At 45.8% G+C, this 27,880-nt stretch overlaps 1 protein-coding gene across 1 annotated transcript in view; it reads right to left on the bottom strand.

The window, feature by feature from the left end:
• Nucleotides 1-27,880, bottom strand: part of LOC145409630 (recombining binding protein suppressor of hairless-like) — a 140,295-nt gene that overhangs the window by 106,022 nt on the left and 6,393 nt on the right. Inside the window, exons 2-3 of the mRNA XM_080279982.1 lie at nt 18,774-18,902; nt 13,251-13,521 (exon numbers count right to left, since the gene is read on the bottom strand). Of these exons, the coding sequence (XP_080136108.1) occupies nt 13,251-13,521; nt 18,774-18,902 (400 nt within the window). The remainder of the gene's footprint in view (nt 1-13,250; nt 13,522-18,773; nt 18,903-27,880) is intronic.

Genomic DNA, 27,880 nt, shown 5'->3' with positions numbered 1-27,880 from the left:
TGATCTCTCTCTCTCTCTCTCTCTCTCTCTCTCTCTCGTACAATTTTCTGCTACATGACACCCATCTCTCTTCCCCCTCCCACTTTCTCCCTCCCTCCCTCCATCTTCTTTCCTCCCTCCCTCCATTTTCTCTCCCCCTCCCTCCCTCACGTATTGCACACTTCCTCCCTCCCTCCCCATTTACCTACGTGCTTACCTAACTAAATGACTCTCTATTCCTCTTTCCTCCCTCCTCACTCCCTCCATCCTTTCCTCCCTCCTCTCCATTCTCTCCTTTCCTCCCTCCCTCACTCCTCCATCCTTTCCTTCCTCCCCTCCATTCTCTCCTTTCCTCCCTCCCTCACTCCTCCCCTCCTTTCCTCCCTCCCTTACCCCCCACTACCTCTATCCTTTCCTCCCTTCCCTCCAATGTATCCCCTCCTTCCCTCACTCCCCTCCAACCATCCCACTCCCTCATTCCTCCCCTCTTTTCCCTCCTCCCTCACTTCCCCCACTCCCTCCCTTCCTCCTACCATCCTATTCCCTCACTCTTCCCATTTTTCCTCCCTCCCTCCCTCATTCACTCCCCCACTCCTCCACCCTTTCCTCCCTCTCTCACTCCTTCCTTCGTCCCTCCCTCTCTCTTCTTAGATGGAGATAAGGGAGGAGAAAGATAAGGGAGAGGGATGAGGGAGGAGAGGGAGGAGGGAGGAGAGAGATAAGGGAGGAGAGAGATAAAGGGAGGAGAGAGATGAGAGAGGAGAGAGATAAAAGGAGGAGTGATAAAGGGAGGAGAGAGATAAAGGGAGGAGAGAGATAAAGGGAGGAGAGAGATAAGGGGAGGAGAGAGACAAGGGAGGAGATAAGGGGAGGAGAGACAATGGAGGAGAGAGACAAGGGAGGAGAGAGATAAGGGAGGAGAGAGATAAGGGAGGAGAGAGACAAGGGAGGAGAGAGATAAGGGAGGAGAGAGACAAGGGAGGAGAGAGACAAGGGAGGAGAGAGACAAGGGAGGAGATAAGGGAGGAGAGAGAAGAGGGAGGAAAGAGATAAAGGAGGAGAGAGATAAAGGGAGGAGAGGGATAAAATAAGGAGATAAGGGAGGAGAGAGATAAAGGGAGGAGAGGGATAAGGGAGGAGAGAGATAAAGGGAGGAGAGTGATAAGGGAGGAGAGAGATAAAGGGAGGAGAGGGATGAGGGAGGAGAGAGATAAGGGGAGGAGAGAGATAAAGGGAGGAGAGGGATAAGGGAGGAGAGAGATAAGGGGAGGAGAGGGATAAGGGAGGAGAGAGATAAGGGGAGGAGAGAGACAAGGGAGGAGAGAGATAAGGGAGCGTGTACAGTAGGGGGAAAGATAACACCACACCTGACATATCTCACACACACACACACACACACACACACACACACACACACACACACACACACACACACACACACCTTCATTCAGTTTAACTTGGCCTCTACATCCTTTCTCTAGCACTTCTTCGTGACTAGCATCGCGTTAATCTATTGCTGTACCTCAACCAGGGGAAAGCGAAGAGAGTACAGTAGTACATGGGAGTACATTGATAGTACACATTACATGAGGTGTATTGGTACTCGTACATAATGGGGCTATCGATTGGGGTAGTAGTAGTAGTAGTGACTGTGGTAGTAGCAGTGGTGGTGGTGGTGGTGGTGGTGGTGGTAGTAGTAGTAGTGGTTGTAGTAGTAGTAGTAGTAGTAGTAGTGGTGGTGGTGGTGGTGGTAGTTATAGTAGTAGTAGTAGTAGTAGTAGCAGCAGCTGTAATAGTAGTAGTAGCAGCAGCTGTAATAGTAGTTATAACCGCAGCAGTAGTGATAGTAGCGGTAGCAGTAGTAGTAATAACAGTAATAGTTGTGGCAGTGGTAGTAGTTGTAGTAGAGGCAGTGGTGGTGGTGGTGGAGATGGTAGTAGTAGTAGTAGCTGAGGTGAGGTAGTGGTGGTGGTGGTGGTGACGGTAGTAATGGTGGTGACGGTAGTAATGGTGGTTGTAATATACTCAGTTTTTTTAATCGATGCGAAGATGCACTAGACAGATTGGTGATTATTGGCTGAATGCAACATTACTTCATAACCTAGCATTATTAACTGACAACAAATACCTGAGGGGGAAATTTGGGTTAGTAAATATTTTTTGGACATGTATTCAGCCAATCATTATCAACCTGTCAAGTGCATCTTCGCCTCAGTAAAAAAAAGGCGTATAATGTAGTCAGATTGGGGGTGGATCTGACTAGCAAACAAGGGCACTCATTCCTACCTCATTACTAAAACCCTTCGAATTTCACGCAACCACCATTCCGTATTAGAGTTGTGGCAGTTGTGGTTGTTGTGGTAGTTGCGGTAAGTGTGGTAGATGTGGCAGATGTGGTAGTTGTGGTAGATGTGGCAGATATGGTAGCTGTGGCAGTTGTGGTAGTTGTGGTAAATGTGGTAGTTGTGGCAGATGTGGTAGTTGCCCAGTTCCCTCCGGTGAAATTACAGTACCATAACTAATAAATACAGTAGTAGCGGTAGTAATGGTAACCAGGAACTGTGGTAGTGGTATTAACTGTGGTAGTGGTATTAACTGTGGTAGTGGTATTAACTGTGGTAGTGGAATTAACTGTGGTGGTGGTATTAACTGTGGTGGTGGTATTAACTGTGGTGGTGGTATTAACTGTGGTGGTGGTATTAACTGTGGTAGTGGTATTAACTGTGGTGGTGGTATTAACTGTGGTGGTGGTATTAACTGTGGTGGTGGTATTAACTGTGGTAGTGGTATTAACTGTGGTAGTGGTATTAACTGTGGTGGTGGTATTAACTGTGGTGGTGGTATTAACTGTGGTGGTGGTATTAACTGTGGTGGTGGTATTAACTGTGGTAGTGGTATTAACTGTGGTAGTGGTATTAACTGTGGTAGTGGAATTAACTGTGGTAGTGGTATTAACTGTGGTGGTGGTAATGGACTTTTCATAACAAACAAACAAACAAACATACGAACAAACAAACAAACAAACACAATACCCCACACAAAACTTCCCTATAAAGTGACGTAATTCTTCCTTGGCCTTTAAAATAAATAAATAAATAAATAAATAAAATAAAAATAAATAAATATAAATAAAATAAAAATAAATAAATATAAATAAAAATAAATAAATAAAAATAAAAATAAATAAATAAAAATAAAAATAAATTAAAAATAAGTAAAATAAATAAAATAAATAAATAAATAAAAATAAATAAATAAATAAATAAATAAATAAATAAATAAATGTGGTCCTACGAAGCTGTATTTCCTCTTTAGTCATCCATCCTGGTTTAAAAATAATAAATCGCTTAAAGACAGGTGTTAAGGAGAGGAGTGCTTCGTAACGCGGAATTAGATAGACAGATATAGATAGATAGATAGATAGATAGATACTTGCAGATAGATAGACGGACTGAGATACTGTAGATTAGGTACAGATAGATAGACAGCTACTTAGAGAGAGAGAGAGAGAGAGAGAGAGAGCAAAGGTTGTGCCAAATGCAATTATAGCACCCACACTCTTACAAACGGTGTGTGTGTGTGTGTGTGTGTGTGTGTGTGTGTGTGTGTGTGTGTGTGTGTGTGTACCAACCAAACAGCCAGCAGCGTGACAAAACACCTTATATATATGCACCTCGCTATTTTCTGCCCCTGACTCCTTTATCCCAGACCCACACCGTGACACACACACACACACACACACACACACACACACACACACACATACATACATCCACACACAAACACACACACACATACATACATCCACACACATCCACACACACACACACACACACACACACACACACACACACACACACACACACACACGATCAAATTGTAAATGTTTTAATTCATACAGACAAATACCAATACACCGGAGGAGATCTAGAAAAACTCTCTCTCTCTCTCTCTCTCTCTCTCTCTCTCTCTCTCTCTCTCACGTGACTATCAATGCATGCTAAAGAAGGAACTGAAGTCGGTCAATGTGGTGTGGTGTGGTGTGGCGTGACGTATTGTGGTGTGGTGTGATAAGGCGTGGCATGGCGTGGCGTGGTGTGGTGTGGTGTGGCGTGGTGTGGTGTGGTGTGGTGTGGTGTGGTGTGGCGTGATGTGGTGTGGCGTGGTGTGGTGTGGCGTGGTGTGGTGTGGCGTGGTGTGGTGTGGCGTGGCGTGGCGTGGTGTGGCGTGATGTGGTGTGATGTGGTGTGGTGTGGCGTGATGTGGTGTGGCGTGGTGTGGCGTGGTGTGGTGTGGTGTGGTGTGGTGTAGTGTGGTGTGGTGTGGTGTGGTGTGGTGTGGTGTGGTGTGGTGTGGTGTGGCAGTGATATCAGTCAGTGTGGTGCGGTACAGAGGTGGTCACCCTACACTGCCGCTCCCACCCCAACCACCACACGAATCGGGGGCACCACAGCGGGAGGGGGGGCAGTATGAGGAGTATTAGGCCAGCAGTGAGGGGAAGCAGTATGAGGGACAGTATAAGGGGCAGTATGAAGGGGCAGTATGAGGGAGCAGTATAAGGAGGCAGGATGAGGGGCAGTATGAGGAGGCAGTATGAGGGGCAGTATGAGGAGGCAGTATGAGGGGCAGTATAAGGAGGCAGTATGAGGGGCAGTATAAGGAGGCAGGATGAGGGGCAGTATAAGGAGGCAGTATGAGTAGGTATAAGAAGTATGAGGGAGGGTTAGCTGTTGATAAGACTCGATGCCTCTTCAGACTGAGGCCTTAACCATTTCACTACGAATTATTCTACTTACTGGTGGTAGGTGGTGGTGGTATCATCCACTCACTTGATGTAGTGCTGCCTATCCCTTCCTTCACCTATATCATTCATTTTCTGTCTGCCCTCCTCTCTTCCTACTTCTCCCATCTTTCCTGTCACTTTTTATTAATCTTCTTTCCTTTTCAGGCATTACACTGAGTGAGAAGCCTAATGGTCTCCTGTAAGCCGGGAAACCATTTACAACGCTGGGTGGTAACCATATAACCACCCCAAGTTCCCTATGTGTCAACAAGTGGGTTGGCGGAGGGTTGGTGCCTCTCCCTGTAAAACCACTAACTCAAAGACAAACGGCCGCCCCTTACGGGATTATGGCGTCTGGTTGTAGGCAGACATAGATTTTACTTACCTACAGACGATTTCCTTCAGCTTGGCACAGAGTCTTAGAGCTGGGGGGTTAGGCACACCTCTCATGAACCCCCCCCCCAAGCTGACTAAAATCGTCTAATGGCAGCGAGAATTAAAAAAAAAATACACATCCTCGGAGTGAAGGGGAGAGAAATAACTGCACCTCTCCACATTTAGCATATTCCCTAACGTCCCTTCTTTAGCGAATTATTCTTCAGATGACACCTTGTCCTTTCGTACGGTCCTAAGGTGTGTCGATATTTAAACTGTCGATATTTAAACTGTCAATATTTAAACTGTGTCGATATTTAAATTGTCGATATTTAAACTGTTGATATTTAAACAGTCGATATTTAAACTGTCGATATTTAAACAGTCGATATTTAAACAGTCGATATTTAAACTGTCGATATTTAAACTGTCGATATTTAAACTGTGTCAATATTTAAACTGTCGATATTTAAACTGCTGATATTTAAACTGCCGATATTTAAACTGTCGATATTTAAACTGCCGATATTTCAACGATTTACACAGCATAGAAGAGAATGGAGGAGTATACACTGCAAAATAAATGGCTAAGGAATGAACCGTTAATGAAATATCGTTAATTAAATAAAAAAAAAAAACGTTAAAAAATAAATCGTTCAGAAAGATGCGTTACGGAGCCTCCCATCCCACTTAGAATTCAGAGTAAAATTCAGAGTCTAAATACGAAAGAGTAGAATCTGACTAGGCCCTAAATATATCCCCCCTCCCTCTCTATCTATCTATCTATCTGTCTATCTATCTATTCTTGCTCACAAATCTCTCTCTCTCTCATCTAAATATATCACCCCCTCCCTCTCTATCTACCTACCTACCAATCCATCTATCTATCTATCTGTACTCTCTCTCTCATCCAAATATATCACCCCCTCCCTATCTATCTACCTACCAATCTGTCTATCTATCTATCTGTATTCTTGCTCACTTTCTCTCTCTCTTTCTCTCTCTCTCTCTCTCTTTCTCTCTCTGGCCAGCAGGAGACAAAAAAACATTATTCAGTTATCAAGTTATGGCGGAACTAATCGAGTGGCGAGGATCACGTTATGGTGCCTCCCCTCCCCTCCCCTCCCCTCCCCTCTCCACCTCTCTACCGTTTCTCCCTTCCCTCCTCTCGTCCCCTTTCCTCTCTCAACCCTTTCTCCCCCATCTCCCTACCCTTTCTTCCCTCCCCTCCCTCCCCTACCTACCCCCTCCCTTGTTCTCCCCACTTACCTTCCTTCTCACCTCCCTATTTCCTACCTTACTATTCTCCCCATTTCTTTTGCCTCTTCCTCCCTTTTCTTCTTACTCACTTTCTCCTCCCCCCCCCACACACTTGGTTACGTAGCAGCTGCCAAGATGTGACTTACTTTTAAAGCATCAATAAAAGCACTCCTAAAAATACTTGAATCATAAAATCAGGCTTTACTGATCTACCAGACGACCCGCCGACATGTTGTAATAATACCCCCGCTAATACCAATACACCAGTCCTGTATGAGACAGCCCTAGCATGTATTCAATATGGACGGTGGGTGTTAGCGCCGAAGTGGTGACATGTGGAGGTGTGCGGTACGTAGGAGGACTACTGGGCCTTGAAAGCAGGATGTGAAGCCTATGCCCAGAGTCGGACACACACACACACACACACACACACACACACACACACACACACACACACACACACACACACACACACACACAAACTTATATACCGTTATAATATTTGCTTTCTTTACAGTGCCTCTCTCTCTCTCTCTCTCTCTCTCTCTCTCTCTCATTACGTGTCCCTCCCCCACCGTTTAAAGGTCCATTGTGGCCAAACATTAGCACCGTGACCAAGGGGGGGCCAGGTGTTGGGGAGGGGAGGGGAGGGGAGGGGAGGGGAGGGAAGAAGGGAGAAAGGATAAGAGAGGAGGGGAAAAGGATGAGGGGAGAGGGAGGGACAGATAAAGGGAGGGAAAGAGGGGAGGAGAGGAGAGAAAGGATGAGAAGGGGGGAACATGGGGTAGAATGAGAGGAGGGAAAGAAGAAATGAGGGAAGGAGGAGAGAGAGAGAGAGAGAGAGAGAGAGAGAGAGAGAGAGAGAGAGAGAGAGAGAGAGAGAGAGAGAGAGAGAGAGAGAGAGAGGCGAAAATTTAAATGATGAGAGATGGACACAACAGGGGAAACGATAGAAAAAAAAAAGAACTTAGACAGGAGCAAGAAAAGGCACGAGAGAGGGAACGAGAGGGGAGAGAGAAAAAAAGAGAGGGGAAAAGAGAGAAAAAAGAGAGGGGAAAGAGAGATATGGGAAGATAAGGGAGAATAGAAAGAGAGAATAAATGTAAGGGAAAGAAAACGCGGTGAGAGAGAGGGGTGAACAAAGGAAGTGAGGGGAGACTAAAGAGAGGATGGAGGGAAGAGGGGAGATAAGGGGAGATCAGATGAGCGGTGGGAAGGACGAAAAAGGGGAAAGGAAGAAATGACGAGGGGAAAGAGGAAGATGACAAAAGAAATGAAAACGAGGCGGCCAACGATGACGTGACCCAGACAAGATGGAGTGACAGCGATGGAAAACCGGCATGTGAGGGGAATGATAAAGTGAGGGAAAGAGGGAAGGAGGGGAAAGGTGAGGGGAAGGAAGGGAGGGAGGGACTAGGGGACAAGGGTGATGGGAGGGGAAGGAGTGGAGTGTAATGGGAGGGGCGGGGAGGGGAGGGGAAGGAGTGTAGTGTGAAAAGAGGGGAGGGGAGGGGAGGAGAGGGGAGGGGAGAGAAGAGGAGAAAAGAAGAGAGGAGAGGAGGGGAGGGAAGAGGGAAGGGAAGAGGTGAGGGGCATAGAGTGAGGGGAAGGAGGTGAGGAAAGGGGAAGGAGGTGAGGAAAGGGGAAAGGGGTAAGGGGAAAGGGGAAGGGAAGGGGGTGAGGGGAGGACTGAAGGGTGAGGATGAGGGGAAAGGATAAGGGGAAGGAGGAAAGTGAGGGGAGGCGTGAGAGGATGAGGGAGGGGGGAGGGGGGGAGGGGGAGGGCATCTGATGAGTCAATATTGTTGTGAGGGGAGATGAGGGGGTGAGGAGGGGAGGGGGGTGAGGGGAGGGGGGTGAGGGGGGTCACATAGGTCAATAAGAAACACGTGTTGTCCCTTTACCTCCCCTACTCTATCTATCATCACCTCTCTCTCTCTCTCTCTCTCTCTCTCTCTCTCTCACACACACACACACACACACACTACATTAATACACATTCATACATAAACTCTCTCTCTCTCTCTCTCTCTCTCTCTCAATGGACCGTAGCGCCCTTCACCCCTTCAACTCGAGGACTTTTTCACACATTTTCCACGCCTCTCTCAGACCAAAATGGCGACACTTCCGGTATATAATCCAAGGGAGAATTAGGTGAGTTGGGGGGAGGGCAGCGTGAAGGCGAAGGCGAATATAAGGCGTCTGGCTATCTATCAATCTATCTGCCTGTCTATCTATCTATCCATCCATTTTAAGCTTCAGTGTAGTGTGTGTGTGTGTGTGTGTGTGTGTGTGTGTGTGTGTGTGTGTGTGTGTGTGTGTGTGTGTGTGTGTGTGTGTGTGTGTGTGTGTCTCTCTCTCTCTCTCTCTCTCCCCAGCCACTTGAGTGTATCAATGCCTCCCCCTTTTTCTCTCCCCTCCCCTCCTCCCTCCACTCCACTTTGACACATTCTCCCCTCTTTTCTCCCCTCTACCCTCCCCCTCTTCCTTTTCCCCTTCCTTCCTCTCTTCTCTCCCTCCTTTCATTTATCCTCCTCTCCCATCTCCCCTTCTCTCCTCACCTATTTCCCCTTTCTTCCCCTCTTCTCTCCCTCCCCTCTACCCTTCCCCTCTTCCATTTCCCCTTCCTCCCTCCTCTCTTTCATTTATCCTCCTCTCCCATCGCCCCCTCCCTCCTCTCCCCCTCCCTTTCCCCTTTCTTCCTCTCTTCTCCCCCTTCCTTCTTTCCTCCCCTCTCACCTCCCCTCTTTCCTCTCTCCTTCTTCCATTTCCCCTTCCTTCCTCTCTTCTCTTCCTCCTTTCATTTATACTCCTCTCCCATCTCCCCTTCTCTCCTCACCCATTTCCCCTTTCTTCCTCTCTTCTCTTCCTCCCTTCTTTCCTCCCCTCCCACCTCCCCTCTTTCCCTCCTTCATTTCCCCTTCCTTCCTCTCTTCTCTCCCTCCCATCGCACCTCCCACACTACCCTCTTAAAACACATAATTTTAACTTCTATATATCAAGCCTTTCTATAAATCCTAAAACATCCCTACTAAGAAAGGAACACTAGGTCTGTATGGCCTGTGTAACTCTATGTAACACTTTATAATTATTTTCTTGTTATTTTCTTTCATTATTTTTCTTTTTTCAATTGCTGTGCTAAATGTTAATATGTATCATTTTTGTCTTTCTCTTTTTTTCATATTTTTTTCATGGTATGGTAGTGTTTGTGAAAAAAAAAATATATGCTTTCTCCTTTCTTCCCTCCCTCCCTCTCCCTCTCTCTCCTTCCCCCTCTTTTTCCTCCTCCCTCTCTGCTTCTCTCTCTCCTTCCCTCTCTCTCTCCTCCTCCCCCTCTGCTTGCCTCCCTCCCTCCCCTCCCTCCCTCCGCCCACTCTTGTCCGCCTAGTGTCAGCCATTAGTCAGCAATTACTGAGTGTGTGGCCAGACTCAATTAATATATCCTCAGCACTCACTCCCTCCCTCCCCCTCTCCCTCCATCTCCACCTCTCTCCTTCCCTCCCTCCCTCCATCTCCACCTTTCTCCTTCCCTCCCTCCCTCCATCTCCACCTCTCTCCTTCCCTCCCTCCCTCCATCTCCACCTCTCTCCTTCCCTCCCTCCCTCCATCTCCACCTTTCTCCTTCCCTCCCTTTCCTGTGTTCCTCTTTTCTAACTATTTTTCATTTGCGCTCTCTCTCTCTCTCTCTCTCTCTCTCTCTCTCTCTCTCCTTTCAGCTTTTCTCCCCCACTATCCTCCCCCTCCCTCTCTTCTCTCTCCATTCATTCTTCCTCTTCTCTCCTTCCCTACCCTTCCTCCTCATCCTTTCTCTCCATTTCTTCCCTTTCCTCCCCCTCCCTCCTCCCTCTCCTTATCCCTTCTTTTCTCTCCCCTCCCCTCATCCATTCTCCTCCCCTCCCCCTCTCATTCCTCCTAATCCTAATTCACCTTTCACCCTTACTCCTCCCTCTGCTCCCTCTCCTCCCTTCCCCTCCCCTCTCCTCCTCACCCTCATTCCTTTCTCTCTCCTCCCCTCTTCCCTCTTTTCTCCCCTTTCCTCCCCTCATCTCTTTCCTCCTCCCCACCCTTCCTATTTCCTCCCCTCCGCATCTTTCCATTCCTCCCTCCCCTCATCCCTTCTCTTCTCTCCTCTCTCCTTCCCTCCCCTCTCCCCTCCCCTCCCCTCCCCTCCCCTCCCCCTGCCTGCTCATTTTCACACCCCGACAAATTTGCTCGATGACTAAAGCTGATTACTCCCAGCTGACGATCTCTCTCTCTCTCTCTCTCTCTCTCTCTCTCTCTCTCTCTATGTTACTCTCTTTCTCTGTGTTAATTTCTTATGCTCAAAGATTTCTGTATTTTTCTCTCCTGTCTCTATCATTTTCTCTCCCTTCCTCCATCCTCTCTCTCTGTCTCTCTCTGTGAATCTCTCTCCACACATATTTCTTTCCCACAGTCTTTTCTTTTTAACTGTTTGTACCGTCCTTACTTCACACACACGCACAAACACACGCACACACACACACACACACACACACACACACACACACACACACACACCTTTTCTTACTGCTCTCTCCGTTTCCCTCACTTCCCTCATTCTCTCACTCTTTCTCACGCACACACACACATCTTTCCTTTTACACACACACACACACACACACACACACAAACACCTTTTCTTACTGCTCTCTCCGTTTCCCTCACTTCCCCCATTCTCTCTCTTTCTCTCTCACGCACACACACACATCTTTCCTTTTACACACACACACACACACACACACACACACACACACACACACACACACCTTCCCTTAATTCTCTGTTTCTCTCACCTCATTCTCTCTCTCTCTCTCTCTCTCTCTCACACACACACACACACACACACACACACACACCTTCCCTTAATTCTCTCTGTTTCCCTCACCTCATTCTCTCTCTCTCTCTCTCTCTCTCTCTCTCTCACACACACACACACACACACACACACACACACACACACACACACACACAGGTGAAGCAAGACATATGGAGTGACACGTGATGCGACAGGTGTGGGACAGGTGTGGGGAGCTGCACCTGTCTCAACCCCCTCCCCTTCCCTCCCCTCCCCCCCTACAGCTTATCATGGGCAGAAGGGCGCGTGCTGCCTTATCTAACACCTGCATAGTCTGTCTGTCCGTCTGTCTATCTATCTATCTATCTATCTGTCTGTCTGTCTGAGTGCCTTTTTACCTCGTCTGTGTGTGTGTGTGTGTGTGTGTGTGTGTGTGTGTGTGTGTGTGTGTGTGTGTGTGTGTGTGTGTGTGTGTGATTCCCTTTCTCTCCCTGTGTGTGTGTGTGTGTGTGTGTGTGTGTGTGTGTGTGTGTGTGTGTGTGTGTGTGTGTGTGTGTGTGTGTGTGTGTGTGTGTGTGTGTGTGTGTGTGATTCCCTCTCTCTCCCTCTGTGTGTGTGTGTGTGTGTGTGTGTGTGTGTGTGTACAAGTAGGTGAGTGTGTGTGTGAGTGTAGCAGGTTGGGGGAAGGCGAGGAGCGGAAAGGCCCACTCTCTTATCAGCATCTCACTCACTGTTATCACACACACACACACACACACACACACACACACACACACACACACACACACACACACTCGCAACCCATCATTACACATTTTTATTGGACCCTAATTAATCTCTCTCTCTCTCTCTCTCTCTCTCTCTCTCTCTCTCTCTCTCTCTCTCTCTCTCTCTCTCTCTCGTAGAAATGGACGAACTGCCTCACAAACAAACACAAACACAGAAAAAAAACAGAGAAAAAACACAAACATGAGTGACTTACCTGGCTGTGGGAAGCATGGAAGAGGCGATACAATAAATACACAATACAAAATACAATGGAAATACAATCATCATCATCATCATCATCATCACAAGCAAGCATCATCATCATTATCATCATCACCATCAGCAGCAGCATTACCATCATCAACCTAATCATCATATCATCAACATTATCACCATCATCATCAATCACCATCACCCTGAATCATTAACCTCATCAATCATCATCATCATCATCATCATCATCATTTACCTTTAACTGAACATACATATACACATACATACATTCACAAATACATGCAAGGAGAGACAGAAATACTAGAATATGACTAATTAGAGAGAGAGAGAGAGAGAGAGAGAGAGAGAGAGAGAGAGAGAGAGAGAGAGAGAGAGAGAGAGAGAGAGAGAGAGAGAGAGAGAGAGGAATTAAAAGAAGAAAAAGAACAGGAGAGAACAAACAGGGAAACAGCAGAGGTTAGGAGATGGGAAAAAAAAAATCTCTTCTGTTGGTATGTGTGGACGTGGAGAGGAAGGAAGGAAGGAAGGAAGGAAGGAAGGAGAGGGGAGGAGAGGTATGAAGTGAAGAGAAGAGAGGAGAAGAGGAGAGGAGAGGAGAGGAGAGAAAATGAGAGAAGGAGAGAGAAGAGAAATGAAAAGGAGAGAGATGAAAACAGGAGAAAGGAGAAAAAAAATGAATATACACACCAGACACTGTAGTAATTACTTCTGTCGATACGTTAAGGTGGGCGGTGGGCGTGGATGGGCGGTGGGTATGGGACCAGTGTGGGCGTGGGGAGGGAAGAGAGAGAAAGGACAGGGGGAGAAGGAGGTGGGGATGGAGGAGTAGGAAGAAGAGAAGGGAATCAAAGAAACAAGAAAAACAAAGACAAAACAATAACATTACCCTACTTAGAGGGCCGATGGGGGAGAAGAAGAAGAGGGGAGAAGAAGAGGGAAGAGGAAGATGGAAGAAAAACTGACAGAAGGAGGAGGAAAATAGACAAGAGGAGGAAGAAAAAAGAATAATAAAAAAATAAAACAGTACTTCCATACCAGTGTCGATGAGTGAGGGTGGGCGTGGGTCGTGGATGGACGGTGGGTACGGGGGCAGCGTGGGCGTGGGCTGGGAGTCGCGCTGGGCTTGGGAGAGGTCGACGGGGCGGTGTGGGGGCGCGGTGGTGGTGGGGTGGTGGGGGTGGTGGGGCGGGGGGGGCAGCTGGGAGGGGGCCTGGGGGAGGGAGGAGGGGGGGTAGGCGGACACTGGGGTACCGGGGTGACCATTGACAGGCGCACCACCCGTCAGCTCCGTCATCACGCCATCACCCTAAAAAAAAAAAGAAAAAATAAATAATAATAATAATCATCATCAACATCATCATCATCATAACACTACTATTACTACTACTACTACTACTACTAATACATCTACTACTATAATACCACTACAAGTCATCATCATTATCATCATCATCATAATCCTTGCCACTAGACTATTAATATATACAAAACTGACTTCAATCCACACCACAACACTCAACTCTCAAGTTCCTCTCACCCACTGGAATCCAATACTAGAGTTGTCCCGGCCGTGAGAAGGTTAACAAACTCTTCCCCACCTACACAAAACACCACCTTTCATCAGCCGAGGAACTTCGAGGTAAAATTAAAACGAAAATCATCATAAAAGCAGTGCGTCCTTGGGTGCGAGGTCTGGAGGTGTTAGGTTTACGATGGAAGAGTTGAGAGGAAGGATGGGACTGGAGTGTACTGGTGCTGTGATGAGGAGAGGTAGACTGAGATGGTTTGGGCATGTGGAGAGGATGGGGGGATGACAACTGGCTGTGGAATGTAAGAAGTGTGCACGCTGGGGGTAAGGTTGCGCGAGGCTGACCGAAAAAGACCTGAGACGAGGGCATCAAGTGCGACCTCAGGGATAAGGGACTGAATAGGGAGGCTGCCAGAGATCGAGCAGCATGGATAGCCGCCATTGGGTAACCAAAGCCAACCCATACAAGAATGATGAAGCTTTTATAAACGATACGGAACATCATCATCATCATCACTCTTTCCCAGGAGAACTATCAACAAACTGCCCACTTAAAATCGAGCCACACAACCATCCACTCATCGACCAAGCTCCCGGAATCCTTGGCTCCTACAGGCCAAACGAGCCACACAAAATCGTTCTTAATAACACCAGTGCAAAAGACCCATTTCCCCAAAACAACAATCATTTTCCAATATTGTTCATTTTAATTTTCCATTTTTTTCAATTTTATGAGTACGTGTCTTTATTTTATTATTTTTTTTACGTGATTTTGAGCGTCATAGGAGTTAATTATTATCATTATTTTTATCATGGGTGTCATAAATTTCCCGGGCAATTAAAAACACAATATATCACCAAATACTGGGTCGAAATAATATTAATTTTGGAAAGATGGACATTTTTGGGCCACATAATTAACTCGTCCGATGCCAACGCTGACTCGCACGCACGCACGCACGCACGCAAAAAAAAAAGCTCTTCCTCTCTCTCTCTTTCATTATGTCATCCCTCTATTTCACACTTGTTTTCCTCCGTCTGTCCGTCTGTGTGTGTGTGTGTGTGTGTGTGTGTGTGTGTGTGTGTGTGTGTCTCTCTCTCTCCCCAAAAAAGATGATTGAATTTTCCAGTCATGATGCAAAACCCAGGAAATAATCATAATAAATTATAAAAATAAACTCGAATTCAAAAAAACTGCAGGAGACGAATTTAATGGTTTCAGAAAAGATCCCAGTTCAAAATATATAATGATTTTTATTTAGTTATTTTTTTTATATTTGGTGCTATAATTTTTTTTTTTTGGGGGGTGGGGGGCGTGTGAGAAGGGAGGGGGGGGTTGTTTACAGTGAGGGGCAAAAGTTGGTCTCTCTTCCACTGTGTCTATAATTTTTGCTGCTGTCTGTCTGTCTCTCTGTCTCTGTCTGTCTGTCCCTCCCTCCCTCTCTCTCTCTCTCTCTCTCTACTTATTTATGGACAAACACACCAAGCCTCTTTCAGCTTAGGAATATTAGCCAGCAGAGGAATATTACAGGCAGAAAGGATGAAATATTAGGCAGAGAAATATACCAAGCCTCTCTCAGCTTAGGAATATTACCCAACAGAGGAATATTACAGGCAGAAGGGATGAAATATTAGGCAGAGAAATGTACCAAGCCTCTCTCAGTTTAGGAATATTAGCCAGCAGAGGAATACTAGGCAGCAGAGGAATATTACAAGCAGAGGGGATGAAATATTAGGCAGAGAAATATACCAAGCCTCTCTCAGCTTAAGAATAGTGCCTAACAGAGGAATATTACAAGCAGAGGAGGTGAAATATTAGGCAGAGAAATATGCCAAGCCCCTCTCAGCTTAGGAATATTAGCCAGCAGCGGAAAGTGACACGCAGAGGAGGTGAAACACTAAGAGATAAACTTCTGAACCTGACTGTTGCACTAGGAGGGATACAGATGACTCAGCCGAAGACATAAAACAAATAAAAATAAAAATAAAAATAGCAGAAACAAGAAAAACAAGAAACAAAGACATGAGTACAAGGCCTCGACTCCACGTGCGATGACTGACGTGATCAAAACATTAACCCTTTCACACCGAGGACCTTTGCTTTCACGTATTCCTTGATGTCTCTACCCTTTCGCTGGCTCACATTTCTCTCTCTCTCTCTCTCTCTCTCTCTCTCTCTCTCTCTCTCTCTCTCTCTCTCTCTCTCTCTCTCTCCCCACATCACCATCTACCAGAACTACAACCAGCATCTACCACAACTACCACCATCCACCACAACTACCATAAAATTGAAGGCGACTCGAGACTCAATGAAAACGTTAAGGGTGTGTAATGTGTATGTGTGTGTGTGTGTGTGTGAGAGAGAGAGAGAGAGAGAGAGAGAGAGAGAGAGAGAGAGAGAGAGAGAGAGAGAGAGAGAGAATCTTATTACCTCTGGATTTTGTTGACAACGTTTGAGGTCGGGTAACGGAGAGGAATCTGAGCACGCACACGCAAACGCTAACGTACACACACACACACACACACACACACACACACACACACACACACACACACACACACACGCACACACACACACACACACACACACACACACACACACACACACACACACACACACACACACACACACACACACACACACACGGGGTATAAAATGAGCGCCCAACACTTGACACGCACATGGACACATCAAAAGCCTCACTACACACACACACACACACACACACACACACACACACACACACACACACAGATTATTATTATTATTAGTATTAGTATTAGTAGTATTATTAGCACACACATTATTATTATCATTATTATTATTATTATTAGTTACACAATACGTCCTCGTGCTGAAGGGGTGAAGCCAATGCCGAGTCGATATATATATATATTTTTTTTGTTGGGGGGGGCAAAAAAAAAAACTGCACCATCTTAACCTGACCTTGTTCTTTCTTGGGGAACTTGTCTTACGATCGATTTTTTGTCGTAGTTAAGATTATTTTTTTTCTCTCCCTGACACCTTTTCCTAAGCGATTTATTCTGCTTTTTACACTTTACTGTCCTGTTCTGTGCTATATAAATCCTTCCAACATAGCCATACTCTGCATAAATAGCGTACAAATGGATATTAACCAGCCGTATCCAAAAATAAATCGCTGAGGAAGAGGTGTTAGGGAGCTTCCTTAACTGACGAAAATACGAACCCAGTACCCGGATTCCCGTCGAGTAAGGAAGCTCCCTAACACCTCTTCCTTAGCGATTTATTTTTTGGATACGGTTGGTTAATATCCTTTGTATGCTATTTATGAAGAGTTTGGCGATACTGGATGGATTTATATAACACAGAGTAGGACAGTAAGGTGTAATAACCAAAATAAATCACTTAAGAAAAGGTGTTTGGGAGCTTCCTTTACCGATGAGAAAATGGGCCAAGGAAAGGATAGCTTCTCTTGTTTCTTGTGTGTGTGTGTGTGTGTGTGTGTGTGTGTGTGTGTGTGTGTGTGTGTGTGTGTGTGTGTGTGTGTGTGTGTGTGTGTGTGTGTGTGTGTGTGTGTGTGTGTGTGTGTGTGTGTATCAACCTAATATTCACGTAACCTTCAAGGAAAATGAAGGTGAATATGATAGGGATTGACGGGATTGACTAGTGAGATATGGGGAGGGAGAGAGAGAGAGAGAGAGAGAGAGAGAGAGAGAGAGAGAGAGAGAGAGAGAGAGAGAGAGAGAGAGAACCTTGATGACGTAGTTGATGACGTAGGGGAATCCGGTAGGGGGAGGGAGGGGAGGAGGGATTTGTAGGGGTGATTTATGGATAGTAATGACAAGAAATCACCCCGCGCCCTCCTCCAGTATGGACGCTCACTAATACCACTTCCTTAGCGATTTATTACCCAAGCTAGCCACAAATATCCCCTTTGCTTCCTATATCTTTAATGTGACACAGATTACACGAATAACACACGAGAATAAAGTAACGGAGGAGAGTAAGTAAATAAATATAATAAATCGATAAGGAATAAATCAGTAAGGAAAGGGTTTTACGGGAAAATAGAAAAGTATATTGTAACGCGTCCCTTGGGATATTTTTAACACGTGAGCTGCTTCAAAATTGGTCAAAAAAAAAAATAAGTCGACTATTGATGGGCATTAAGAGAAGCATAAAAAAAAAAAAAAAAAAAAAACTGTGCCTGTGAATATCAACTCAAATTTCTCCCACAATTTCACACCAACACAAAAACACTACCAATGAACCTTCCAACACACACACACACACACACACACACACACACACACACACACACACACACACACACACACACACACACACACACCTTCCCATATTGCTCTCTCCGCTTCCCTCATTCTCTCTCTCTCTCTCACACAAACACACACACATACACACACACACACACACACACACACACACATATACACACCTTCCCATATTGCTCTCTCCGCTTCCCTCATTCTCTCTCTCTCTCTCTCTCTCACACACACACACACACCTTCCCTTACTACTCTCTCCGCTTCCCTCACTTCCCTCTCTCTCTCTCTCTCTCACTCTATTTTAGTACTGAAGTGATTAGACAGCATTCAATCACCCTACCTGTGTTGGTGATTTCCGGTGAGTTAATTGATCATCTACAGGTAACAACAATAACCTCAATAACACGTTCTCGGGGGGAAGAGGCTAAACTGAGAGAGAATATACCCCCATTCCTTACTTCCCTCTAACAGACAGCTTAGAAAGGAGGAATGGGCCTGTTGCTGTCTGCTTTCCTTTCGACTTCTAATTGCACTTCTTATTTACCTTCTTATTAAGCTAGAGTTTCATAATATTAGGTCATTTTGTGCGTGAGAATGGCAAAAAACTAGTGTGGTAATTATGTGGTGTGGTGTAGTGTAGTGTAGTGTAGTGTAGTGTAGTGTAGTGTAGTGTGGTGTGGTGTGGTGTGGTGTGGTGTGGTGTGGTGTGGTGGGGTATGGTATGGTATGGTATGGTGTGGTATAAGACACAGCAACAATACCTGGGTGTAGAAGTGGTGTGATGGCGGGGGTAGTGGTGATGGGGTGGCAGTGGAGGGGTATGGGGCCAATGCATCACTCACACCAGCCCAATCCTCGCGACCATCAACACTGTACCCGCCGTAACCGCTCTGAAACAACAACAACAACAAAAACATTACTACACCTCAAGCAACAATAACAACAACAACAACAACAGCAACAACAGCCTATCGCAAATTATCAGTACATTTTACGCAACAACAACAACAAGATTAGCGGGTCTCCAAACACAAAAACATTATCTCTAACCATTAAAAAAAAACACTTAAAGCTCTTAAAATATACTACTATTACTACCATTACTATTACCATCTATTACTACTGTACTTTTATTACTTTCTTTTTATTCACACAGTGTTAATAATGGCATTAATCCATTGGAGTCGTTGGTCTATGCGACTCTCGACTACAGTGGCTTCGTAATCCATACCCGCCAGAGAGACAGGCCTGAGGGCTGATGACCTTGTGCCCCTGAGGCATAGCAGAGCACACCTCACGAGGGAGAATGACAGTCCACATCTCATCCAGGCCAGTACAGAACTCTGCGGCTGATGCTTCCTCTCAGAAAGAACCTCTGCCAGTCTCGAGGAGAATCTGCCCGCCTCTGGACCCGTCTTACCTGATGTTGTCAACACATGGGGAGTGTATCGACCGTGGTTCACATGTTGGATCCTATCTTGATAGTTTTTTTTTTTTTCTTATTCATTCCTCTTATGTGCAGCCTCGAGAGACAGTTGGCGGAGACATGCTGCAATAGGATCAAATATCCCAATGTCGAAGAAGGCCCACTGTCCACGTGTCCAGAAACCTCGGACAATGACATGCACTCCTGCATCAATTGGTGTATTTGCTGTACTGTGGGTGAAGTGCTGCCCGTCTAGAGGTGGCAGAGCTCTATGGTGACATCATGGCATATTTCTGGTAGCATTTTGGCAGTGAGGTCCCGCACTCCATCATGTCGAATGCACACAAACAATGCATCAAAGGCAGCGCCACAGGTACAGTGTTGAGGCTGGTTCCCTACTGGCCACCCAAATCTCAAGGCTGTGGCGTCAATAAAGTGTTGTTTCTTGAAGTGCAAGCCTCTGCTACTACTACTACTACTACCACTACTACTACTACTACTACTACTTCTACTACTACTACTATTACTAATAATAATAATAATGCCCCAAATAAAACTATAGCATCAAATTTCTGTTAAACAAAGTGCTTCTACAAACCACCCAAACCAACCATTATATAACTCAATAAATCATCTTTAGGTCAGGTACTCGTGGATGACCCGTATTCTCGTCTCATTAGGAGACTCCCTAACACCTCCTCCTTAGCGATTTATTTTTGGATATGGCTGGTTAATATCCTTCTGTATGTTATTTATGCTGAGTATGGCAATGTTAGATGGATTTATAAGACACAGAATAGGGAAGGAAGGTGTTATAATCAAAATAAAACGCCTAGGAAAAGGTGTTAAGGGAGCTGAGTTGAAAGAATAGATTAACAATAGGATGCTAGTCACGAAGAAGTGCAATGCAAAGTATGAGGAGCCGACGTAGTACCGTGTTTTTCTAGGAATGAGACACACACACACACACACACACACACACACACACACACACTCCTCTGCCTTCTTATCTCCCCCTCCCTCCTTCCCTTTCCCTCCTGTTTACATTCTCTCTCTCTCTCTCTCTCTCTCTCTCTCTCTCCTCGTCCCCCATTTCAAGCCCATTTCAAGTGCTAACAGCGAAGTCCTGTCTTGGTGATTTAAAGAGAGGGAGAAAATAGTGGAAGAAATTGAGAGAGAGAGAGAGAGAGAGAGAGAGAGAGAGAGAGAGAGAGAGAGAGAGAGAGAGAGAGAGAGAGAGGCTACAAATGAGGTGAAGGAGATAATGAAACTCGATATTAGGGACACACAGACGCACGCACACACACACACACACACACACACACACAAAATCCCATACATGTACAAGGTTACACACACACACACACACACACACACACACACACACACACACACACACATCCCCTTTCCGAGTATCGACTGGGTAACGAGGGGAAGAGGAGGGAGGGAGGGAAAAGATGGAGGAAAGGAGAGAGAGAGAGAGAGAGAGAGAGAGAGAGAGAGAGAGAGAGAGAGAGAGAGACGTGGAGGTAGGAAAAGGGGAAAGAGACAGGATGAAGAGGAATGAGTGTTTAGTAATTATAAATCTCTCTCTCTCTCTCTCTTTCTCTACCTATCTATTTGTTATGTCTTTTTGTATTTATATCTATTTACATTCACCTAATTTAATTCTTCTCTCTCTCCCTGCCTCCCTCCCTCCCTCTCTCTCTCCCTCTCTCTCTCTCCCTCCCTCCAATTCAGGTGTTTCTTTCCCACGGTCATCGCGAAGTCAGCAAAGGCGTAACCCACCCTGCCTCACCCTCACCCCACCTCCCCCTCACCCTGCCTCACCCTTACCCCGTCTCCCCCTCACCTTGTCTCCCCCTCACCCTGCTTCACCCTCACCCTCATCCATGTATATCTCAAGTATAATTTTCCTTCCATATGCGCTATAGACTAAATAAATTATAGTGCATGTATTAATTTAAAATATTATAGTATATGTTCAATAAAGAAAATGGACTTAAAGATTGTTTTTGTTTCCTTTATACATCACTATCTCTCTCTCTCTCTCTCACACACACACACACACACACACACACACACACACACACCTTAATATATGAACGTGTTTCCAATTAAGTGTAGTATAGTGTTATGGTGTGTAGTGTAGTGTAGTGTTGGGTGTGAGGTGTGAGTGGTGATAAGCTGGGTATGAGGTATCAGGGGTGTGGGGAGAGGGGTGGGGACTGTGGGGTGAGAGGAGAGGGGAGTATGAGGTGAGGGGGGAGGGATGTCATGATGTGAGTCAGGGAGTTAGAGTGAGTCAGGGGGTGAGGGATGAGTCAGGGGGTGAGGGATGAGTCAGGGGATGTCAAGGGTGAGTGTCAGGGGGTGAGGGATGAGTCAGGGGGTGAGTCAGGGGGTAAAGGGTGAGGGTAGTATCAGGGGTGAAGGGTGTGGGGTGTCAGGGGTGAGGGGTGAGTTAGGGGTGAGGGATGAGTCAGGGGGTGAGGGGTGAGTCAGGGGGTCAGGTGTGAGTCAGGGGGTGAGGGATGAGTGAGGGTGAGGGATGAGTCAGGGGGTAAGGGGTGAGGGTAGTATCAGGGGTGATGGGTGAGGGGTGAGTCAGGGGGTGATGGGTGAGGTGTGAGTCAGGGGGTTAGGGGTGAGTCAGGGATGAGGAGTGAGTCAGGGGGGTGAGGGGTGAGTCAGGGGGTAAGAGGAGTCAGGGGGTGAGGGGTGAGTCGGGGGGTGAGGGATGAGGGGTGAGTCAGGGGGTGAGGGGTGAGTCAGGGGGTGAGGTGTGAGTGAGGGGTGGGTGAGGGGTGAGTGAGGGGTGGGTGAGGTGTGAGTCAGGGGGTGATGGGTGAGGTGTGAGTCAGGGGGTGATGGGTGAGGTGTGAGTCAGGGGGTGATGGGTGAGGTGTGAGTCAGGGGGTGATGGGTGAGGTGTGAGTCAGGGGGTGAGGAGTGAGTGAGGGGTGAGTCAGGGGGTGAGGGGTGAGTCAGGGGGGTGAGGGGTGAGTCAGGGGGGTGAGGGGTGAGTCAGGGGGGTGAGGGGTGTCAGGGGGTGAGGGGTGTCACGGGGTGAGGGGTGAGTCAGGGGGTGAGGGGGGAGTCAGGGGGGGTGAGGGGTGAGTCAGGGGGGTGAGGGGTGAGTCAGGGGGGTGAGGGGTGAGTCAGGGGGGTGAGTCAGCAGCACTATCCTGTCTTACCGCTCAGTAGGGGAGCAGTTCACTCTTTTTACCACCCTTCCTCTCGCACACTGCCTCCATCCCTAATCCTCCCTCTCTCTCTCTCTCTCTCACACACACGTTTTTCTATCTTCCTTTCTTCTCTCAGTCTTTCTCCTTCACTCTCCTTTCTCTACCATTTATTATCTTTCCCGCCAATTCTCTCTCTCTCTCTCTCATCGCCCTTTTAAATTTCTTCCAGCCTTCTCCTCTTCTAGTTTCAACCTTCCCCTCCCCTCCCCTCTTCCCCTCCCCCACTACATTATTGAACCCCCCAATCGAACACCTTTTAAAACCACTGAACACTTTCCCGTCGCCCTCCAATACGACATTTGGAATTACACACACTCACACACACACTGGTTAAAAATATCAATTGGGGAGACCACACATTTCAATATTCATGCTTCTCTCCCTGTCTGTCTCTTTCTGTCTCTCTGATTCTCTCTCTCTCTCTCCACCCGGCCAGTGGATTTGCCCTGTCATATCAGTGCCATCAAGTGAAGGCGTCGCTTCCCTGAACTAAAAAAGAGGGTGAAGTGTTTTGGAATAGAAATGACATGAAAGGACGAAAATTACCAAGATAACGAAATACAAAGGAAGGCAAACAGCAACAGATCTTATAGTCCTTTCGAGGCTGCTTGTTACAGAGAAGACTATGACTATGAGATCCAATTGTACAAGCTGAAGGATAAGGATAGTACAGCAAGAAGGCTCCCCCCACCTCCAAACCCTCCAGTTAAAGCTGGCAGGAAAATGTGAGAATGACCACCATGCAGTAGAGAGAGAGAGAGAGAGAGAGAGTGAAAAAAGCGAACACAAAAGATGAAAGTAACGAAAATTGCCAGGTTACGGTGAACGGACTACAGCGAATGGATTGAAAAGTTACATAGTGTTTATCATAATTGCAACACGCTTCAAATTCCTTCGCCTCTTTCCGACTGAGTGAACAGCCTTTCGTCTCTTGAATAACACCAGAATGAGCATTGTGTTTCGATTTACAGTGCTCGCCAAAATTATTCATTATGTTATTGCGTGTTTTTTTGGTGGGTCTTTGGGGGGAAAATGCTGATTGGGAAATGACCTGGCGGTGTGTGTGTGTGTGTGTGTGTGTGTGTGTGTGTGTGTGTGTGTGTGTGTGTGTGTGTGTGTGTGTGTGTGTGCATCACCACTATATATAATTTTCCAAACATGATTTTTTTTTTTTTGGGGGGGGGTCAACCTCTCCTCACAAAATAAAAAATGGTCAAAAAATAATGAAATATAAATTGTGTAATGGGCTCTCCCCCTTAATGCGAAATTTGGGGAGCGTGCCCCCCCCCTTTCAAAAATGAAAGCGATCGGAAATTGGGAAAGTGGGAAGGATTTTAACATCAACATACATACTAAACACCTTTTCCTTAGCGATTTATTTTCGAAACTACGCATTCATATACAGTAACGGAGTAGAATCAGGAATAAATCGCTAAGGATGAGGTGTTAGTAAGCTTCCTAACCGTACCGGCACACCGCCCAAAGTGGATATTTACACCATACACCATTTTCACACCAATTTACACCAATTTTACACCATCGTACACCAATTTACATCATATTACACCAATTTATACCATTTTTACGCCATCGTACACCAATTTACACCATTTTAACACCAATTTACACCAATTTTACACCATTTCACACCAATTTATACCATTTTCACACCAATTTACACCATTTTTACACCAATTTACACCATTTTTACACCAATTTACACCATTTTACACCAATTTACACCATTTTTACACCATTTATACCATTTTACACCAATTTACACCATTTTTACACCAAATTACACCATTTTTACACCAATTTACACCATTTTCACACCATTTTACACCATTTTCACACCAATTTACACCATTTTTACACCAATTTACACCATTTTTACACCAATTTACAACGCTGCAACATCTATACCACAACCCTCACTGGGATGTCAATTTTTTTTTAGACTGTCAGATTAAAATATATTGAAATTAAGACTGCAAGATGACGGGAAAAAAAAAAAAAAAAGAAGGATATGTTGAGTCACGGTAGTCACCCCTTCAGACCGATGCCGTATTTAAACATTAATAAATATAAATAAATAAATGAATATATACATTAAGTCAATCAAACAAATATAACAAACCAATAAGATAAACAAATACACATAAATAACGAAACAAATCAATACAAATTAAGTAAATACACAAACAAATAAACAACGAAAACAAATCAATAAATACATAGATAAACAATTAAACAAATAAATCAATAAACATACGATAAATAAAAAAAGCCAAAATAAATCGCCCAGAAAAATTGCCAAGAAAAAAAAAAACACCCTGAGACTGAAGAAGTAAAATAGGATAAAAACTCTAATCACGTTCCAATATACAAAATAAATCGCTAAGGAAGAGGTGTTCAGAAATCCTCCCAGACAAACAGGGTTCCCAGTGTCACATTCGAGGTGATAAATGAGCATCCAAACACCTTCGCCTGAGTGATTTATTCTTTATATTACACCTTAACATTATCTTCTTTATCTATAACGCTTTCATACTGATATGGGAGTAGTAGTAGTAGTAGCACGAGTGGAGGTAGTAGTAGTAGTAATAGTAGTGGTAGTAGTAGCGGTGGTAGTGGTAGCAGCAGCACGAGTGGAGGTAGTAGTAGTAGTAATAGTAGTGGTAGTAGTAGCAGTAGTAGTAGCAGTAGTAGTAGTAGTAGTAGTAGCAGCAGCACGAGTGGAGGTAGTAGTAGTAGTAATAGTAGTGGTAGTAGTAGCGGTAGTAGTAGTAGTAGTAGTAGTTGTAGTAGCGGTAGTAGTAGTAGTAGTAGTATAGTAGGTGTGATGTGAGGAATGAATCGGCACGGGACAGCTGCTACGTAATTATCCAGAGATACTTAATAGAACGTGGCATCAAATCCAACACAAGGCAGATAAGGAGACCAGGACTGATTGCTGGAGGGGGGGGAGGGAGGGGAGGGGGGTCAGTGGGGAGGGGAGGGGAGGGGGAAGGGTCAGTAGGGGAGGGGAGGGGAGGGGAGGGGAGGGGAGGAGGGGTCAAAGGGGGGGGGCTTAATTTGCATGGCCTTTCTTCACATTCATGATCCATTTATATGAAAGGAGACTCAGGGGCCTGTGTGTGTGTGTGTGTGTGTGTGTGTGTGTGTGTGTGTGTGTGTGTGTGTGTGTGAGAGAGAGAGAGAGAGAGAGAGAGAGAGAGAGAGAGAGAGAGAGAGAGAGAGAGAGAGAGAGAGAGAGAGAGAGAGAGCGTTTAATGGGGATGTGGTCAAGTGTATCAGATTGGAGGCTTGATTTACTATTATAATTAACATTTATTTTGTAGTAGTAGTGGTAGTGATAATAATAATAATGACGAAAATAAAAATGTTCAAAATAATAATACCATCAGTTTTAATAACACTAACAAAAACAATAATAATAATAATAATAATAATAACCATCATCATCATCATCATCATCACAAATCCATTTCCATCAATTACTGTATATCTGAAGAAGGGGAAGGTAGGGGGTGAGGGGAGGGAGGGGGAGAGGAGGGAGAGGAAGAGAGGGGGAGAAGAAGGGAGGGTAGTAAAGGAGAGGCGGAAGGAAGAGGGAAGGAGGAACGAAGGATGGGAGAGACGGACGGAAACGAAGGGAGGCAGGAGGAGGAGGAAGGAAAGAAGAAGGTAAGAGGAAGGAAGGAAAGAAGGAAGGAAGGAAGAAGGTAAGAGGAAGGAGGGAGGGAAGGAAGGAAGGAAGAAAGGAAGGAAGAAAGGAAGGAAGGAAGAAAGGAAGGAAGGAAGGATGGTATGTAGGAAGGTAGGGAATGGAAGGAAAGAAGGAGGGATGGGAGGGGAAGGAGGAGGGGTTGTAAGGGAAAGATGGAGAGTAAGGACGGAAGGAAGGAAGGAAGGAAAGGGAGGAGAGAAGGGGGAGGGGAGGGGAGGGGAGGGGGAGGGGGAGGGGGTGGAGAAGGGACCACAACCATTACACGCCTCTGACCACAATGATGGTAATGACCGAACAACACTACCCCTACCATTATTACTACCATTACTACTATTACTACTACCATTACTGCCATTACTATCTTTATTACTACAATTATTACATTATTACTACCATTACTGCCATTATTACTATTATTACCATCGTTACCATTACTATCCCTACTACCACCACTACTACAATTACTACTACCATTACTAGAGAGAGAGAGAGAGAGAGAGAGAGAGAGAGAGAGAGAGAGGGGCAATTTTAGCCTCGGCTGGAGCGCGTCGAGGGGTCAAGACTCCTTCAGAAGCCTGGGAATGAACCTACATCCATCCCTACCACACCTGTACCTACCACACCACCTACCACACCTGTACCTACCACACCTGTACCTACCACACTAATAACCATCCCTACCACACACCCCTACACCAGCTTGGAAAAAAATCTCACCACAGCCATACTTCCATATCTACCACACCTGTACCTACGACACACCAATAACTATTCCTACCACACATTCATACCTACCACATAACCCTACGCTAGCCTGGAAAAGACCCTCACCACAGCCATACTTCCACATTTAGGGGGAGGTGGTGGCTCAATCGGTAGAGAGGTGGCCTGCAGTCCTTACGGACCCAGGTTCGAATCCCGGCTGGGGCAGGGAACAGTTTAAGGATTTGAATTTCATTAAATCAGGCTTTACTGATCTACCAGAAGACCCGCCGACATGTCGTAAAAATACCCCCGCTAATACCAATACACCAGTCCTGTATGAGACAGCCCTAGCATGTATTCAATATGGACGGTGGGTGTTAGCGCCGAAGTGGTGACATGTAGAGGTGTATGGTATGTAGGAGGACTGCTGGGCCTTGATAGCAGGCTGTGAAGCCTATGCCCAGAGTCGGACACATAAAAAAAAAAAAAAAAAAAAAAAAATCTAAAACACCTGTACCTACCACACTACCGGTACTTACCACAAATTAATAAGTATCCCTACCACACATACACATACCTGTCCCTACCACACACTCACACTTACCACCAACTACTACACTAGCCTAGAAATGAACCTCACTACGGGCCCACATCCATACCTGCCATACAAACCAACTACACTCTCACTCGTAACTACCACATGCACTCATCATAGCTACCACACTCAGGCACTCCTACCATACACTCCTTCACTAC

Source organism: Coenobita brevimanus, chromosome 82 (assembly GCF_032717465.1).
Source record: "Coenobita brevimanus isolate Jiangsu-jjx chromosome 82, ASM3271746v2, whole genome shotgun sequence".
In the NCBI taxonomy this organism is placed as follows: Eukaryota; Metazoa; Arthropoda; class Malacostraca; order Decapoda; family Coenobitidae; genus Coenobita; species Coenobita brevimanus.
This window is presented reverse-complemented; position numbering and strand designations above follow the sequence as displayed.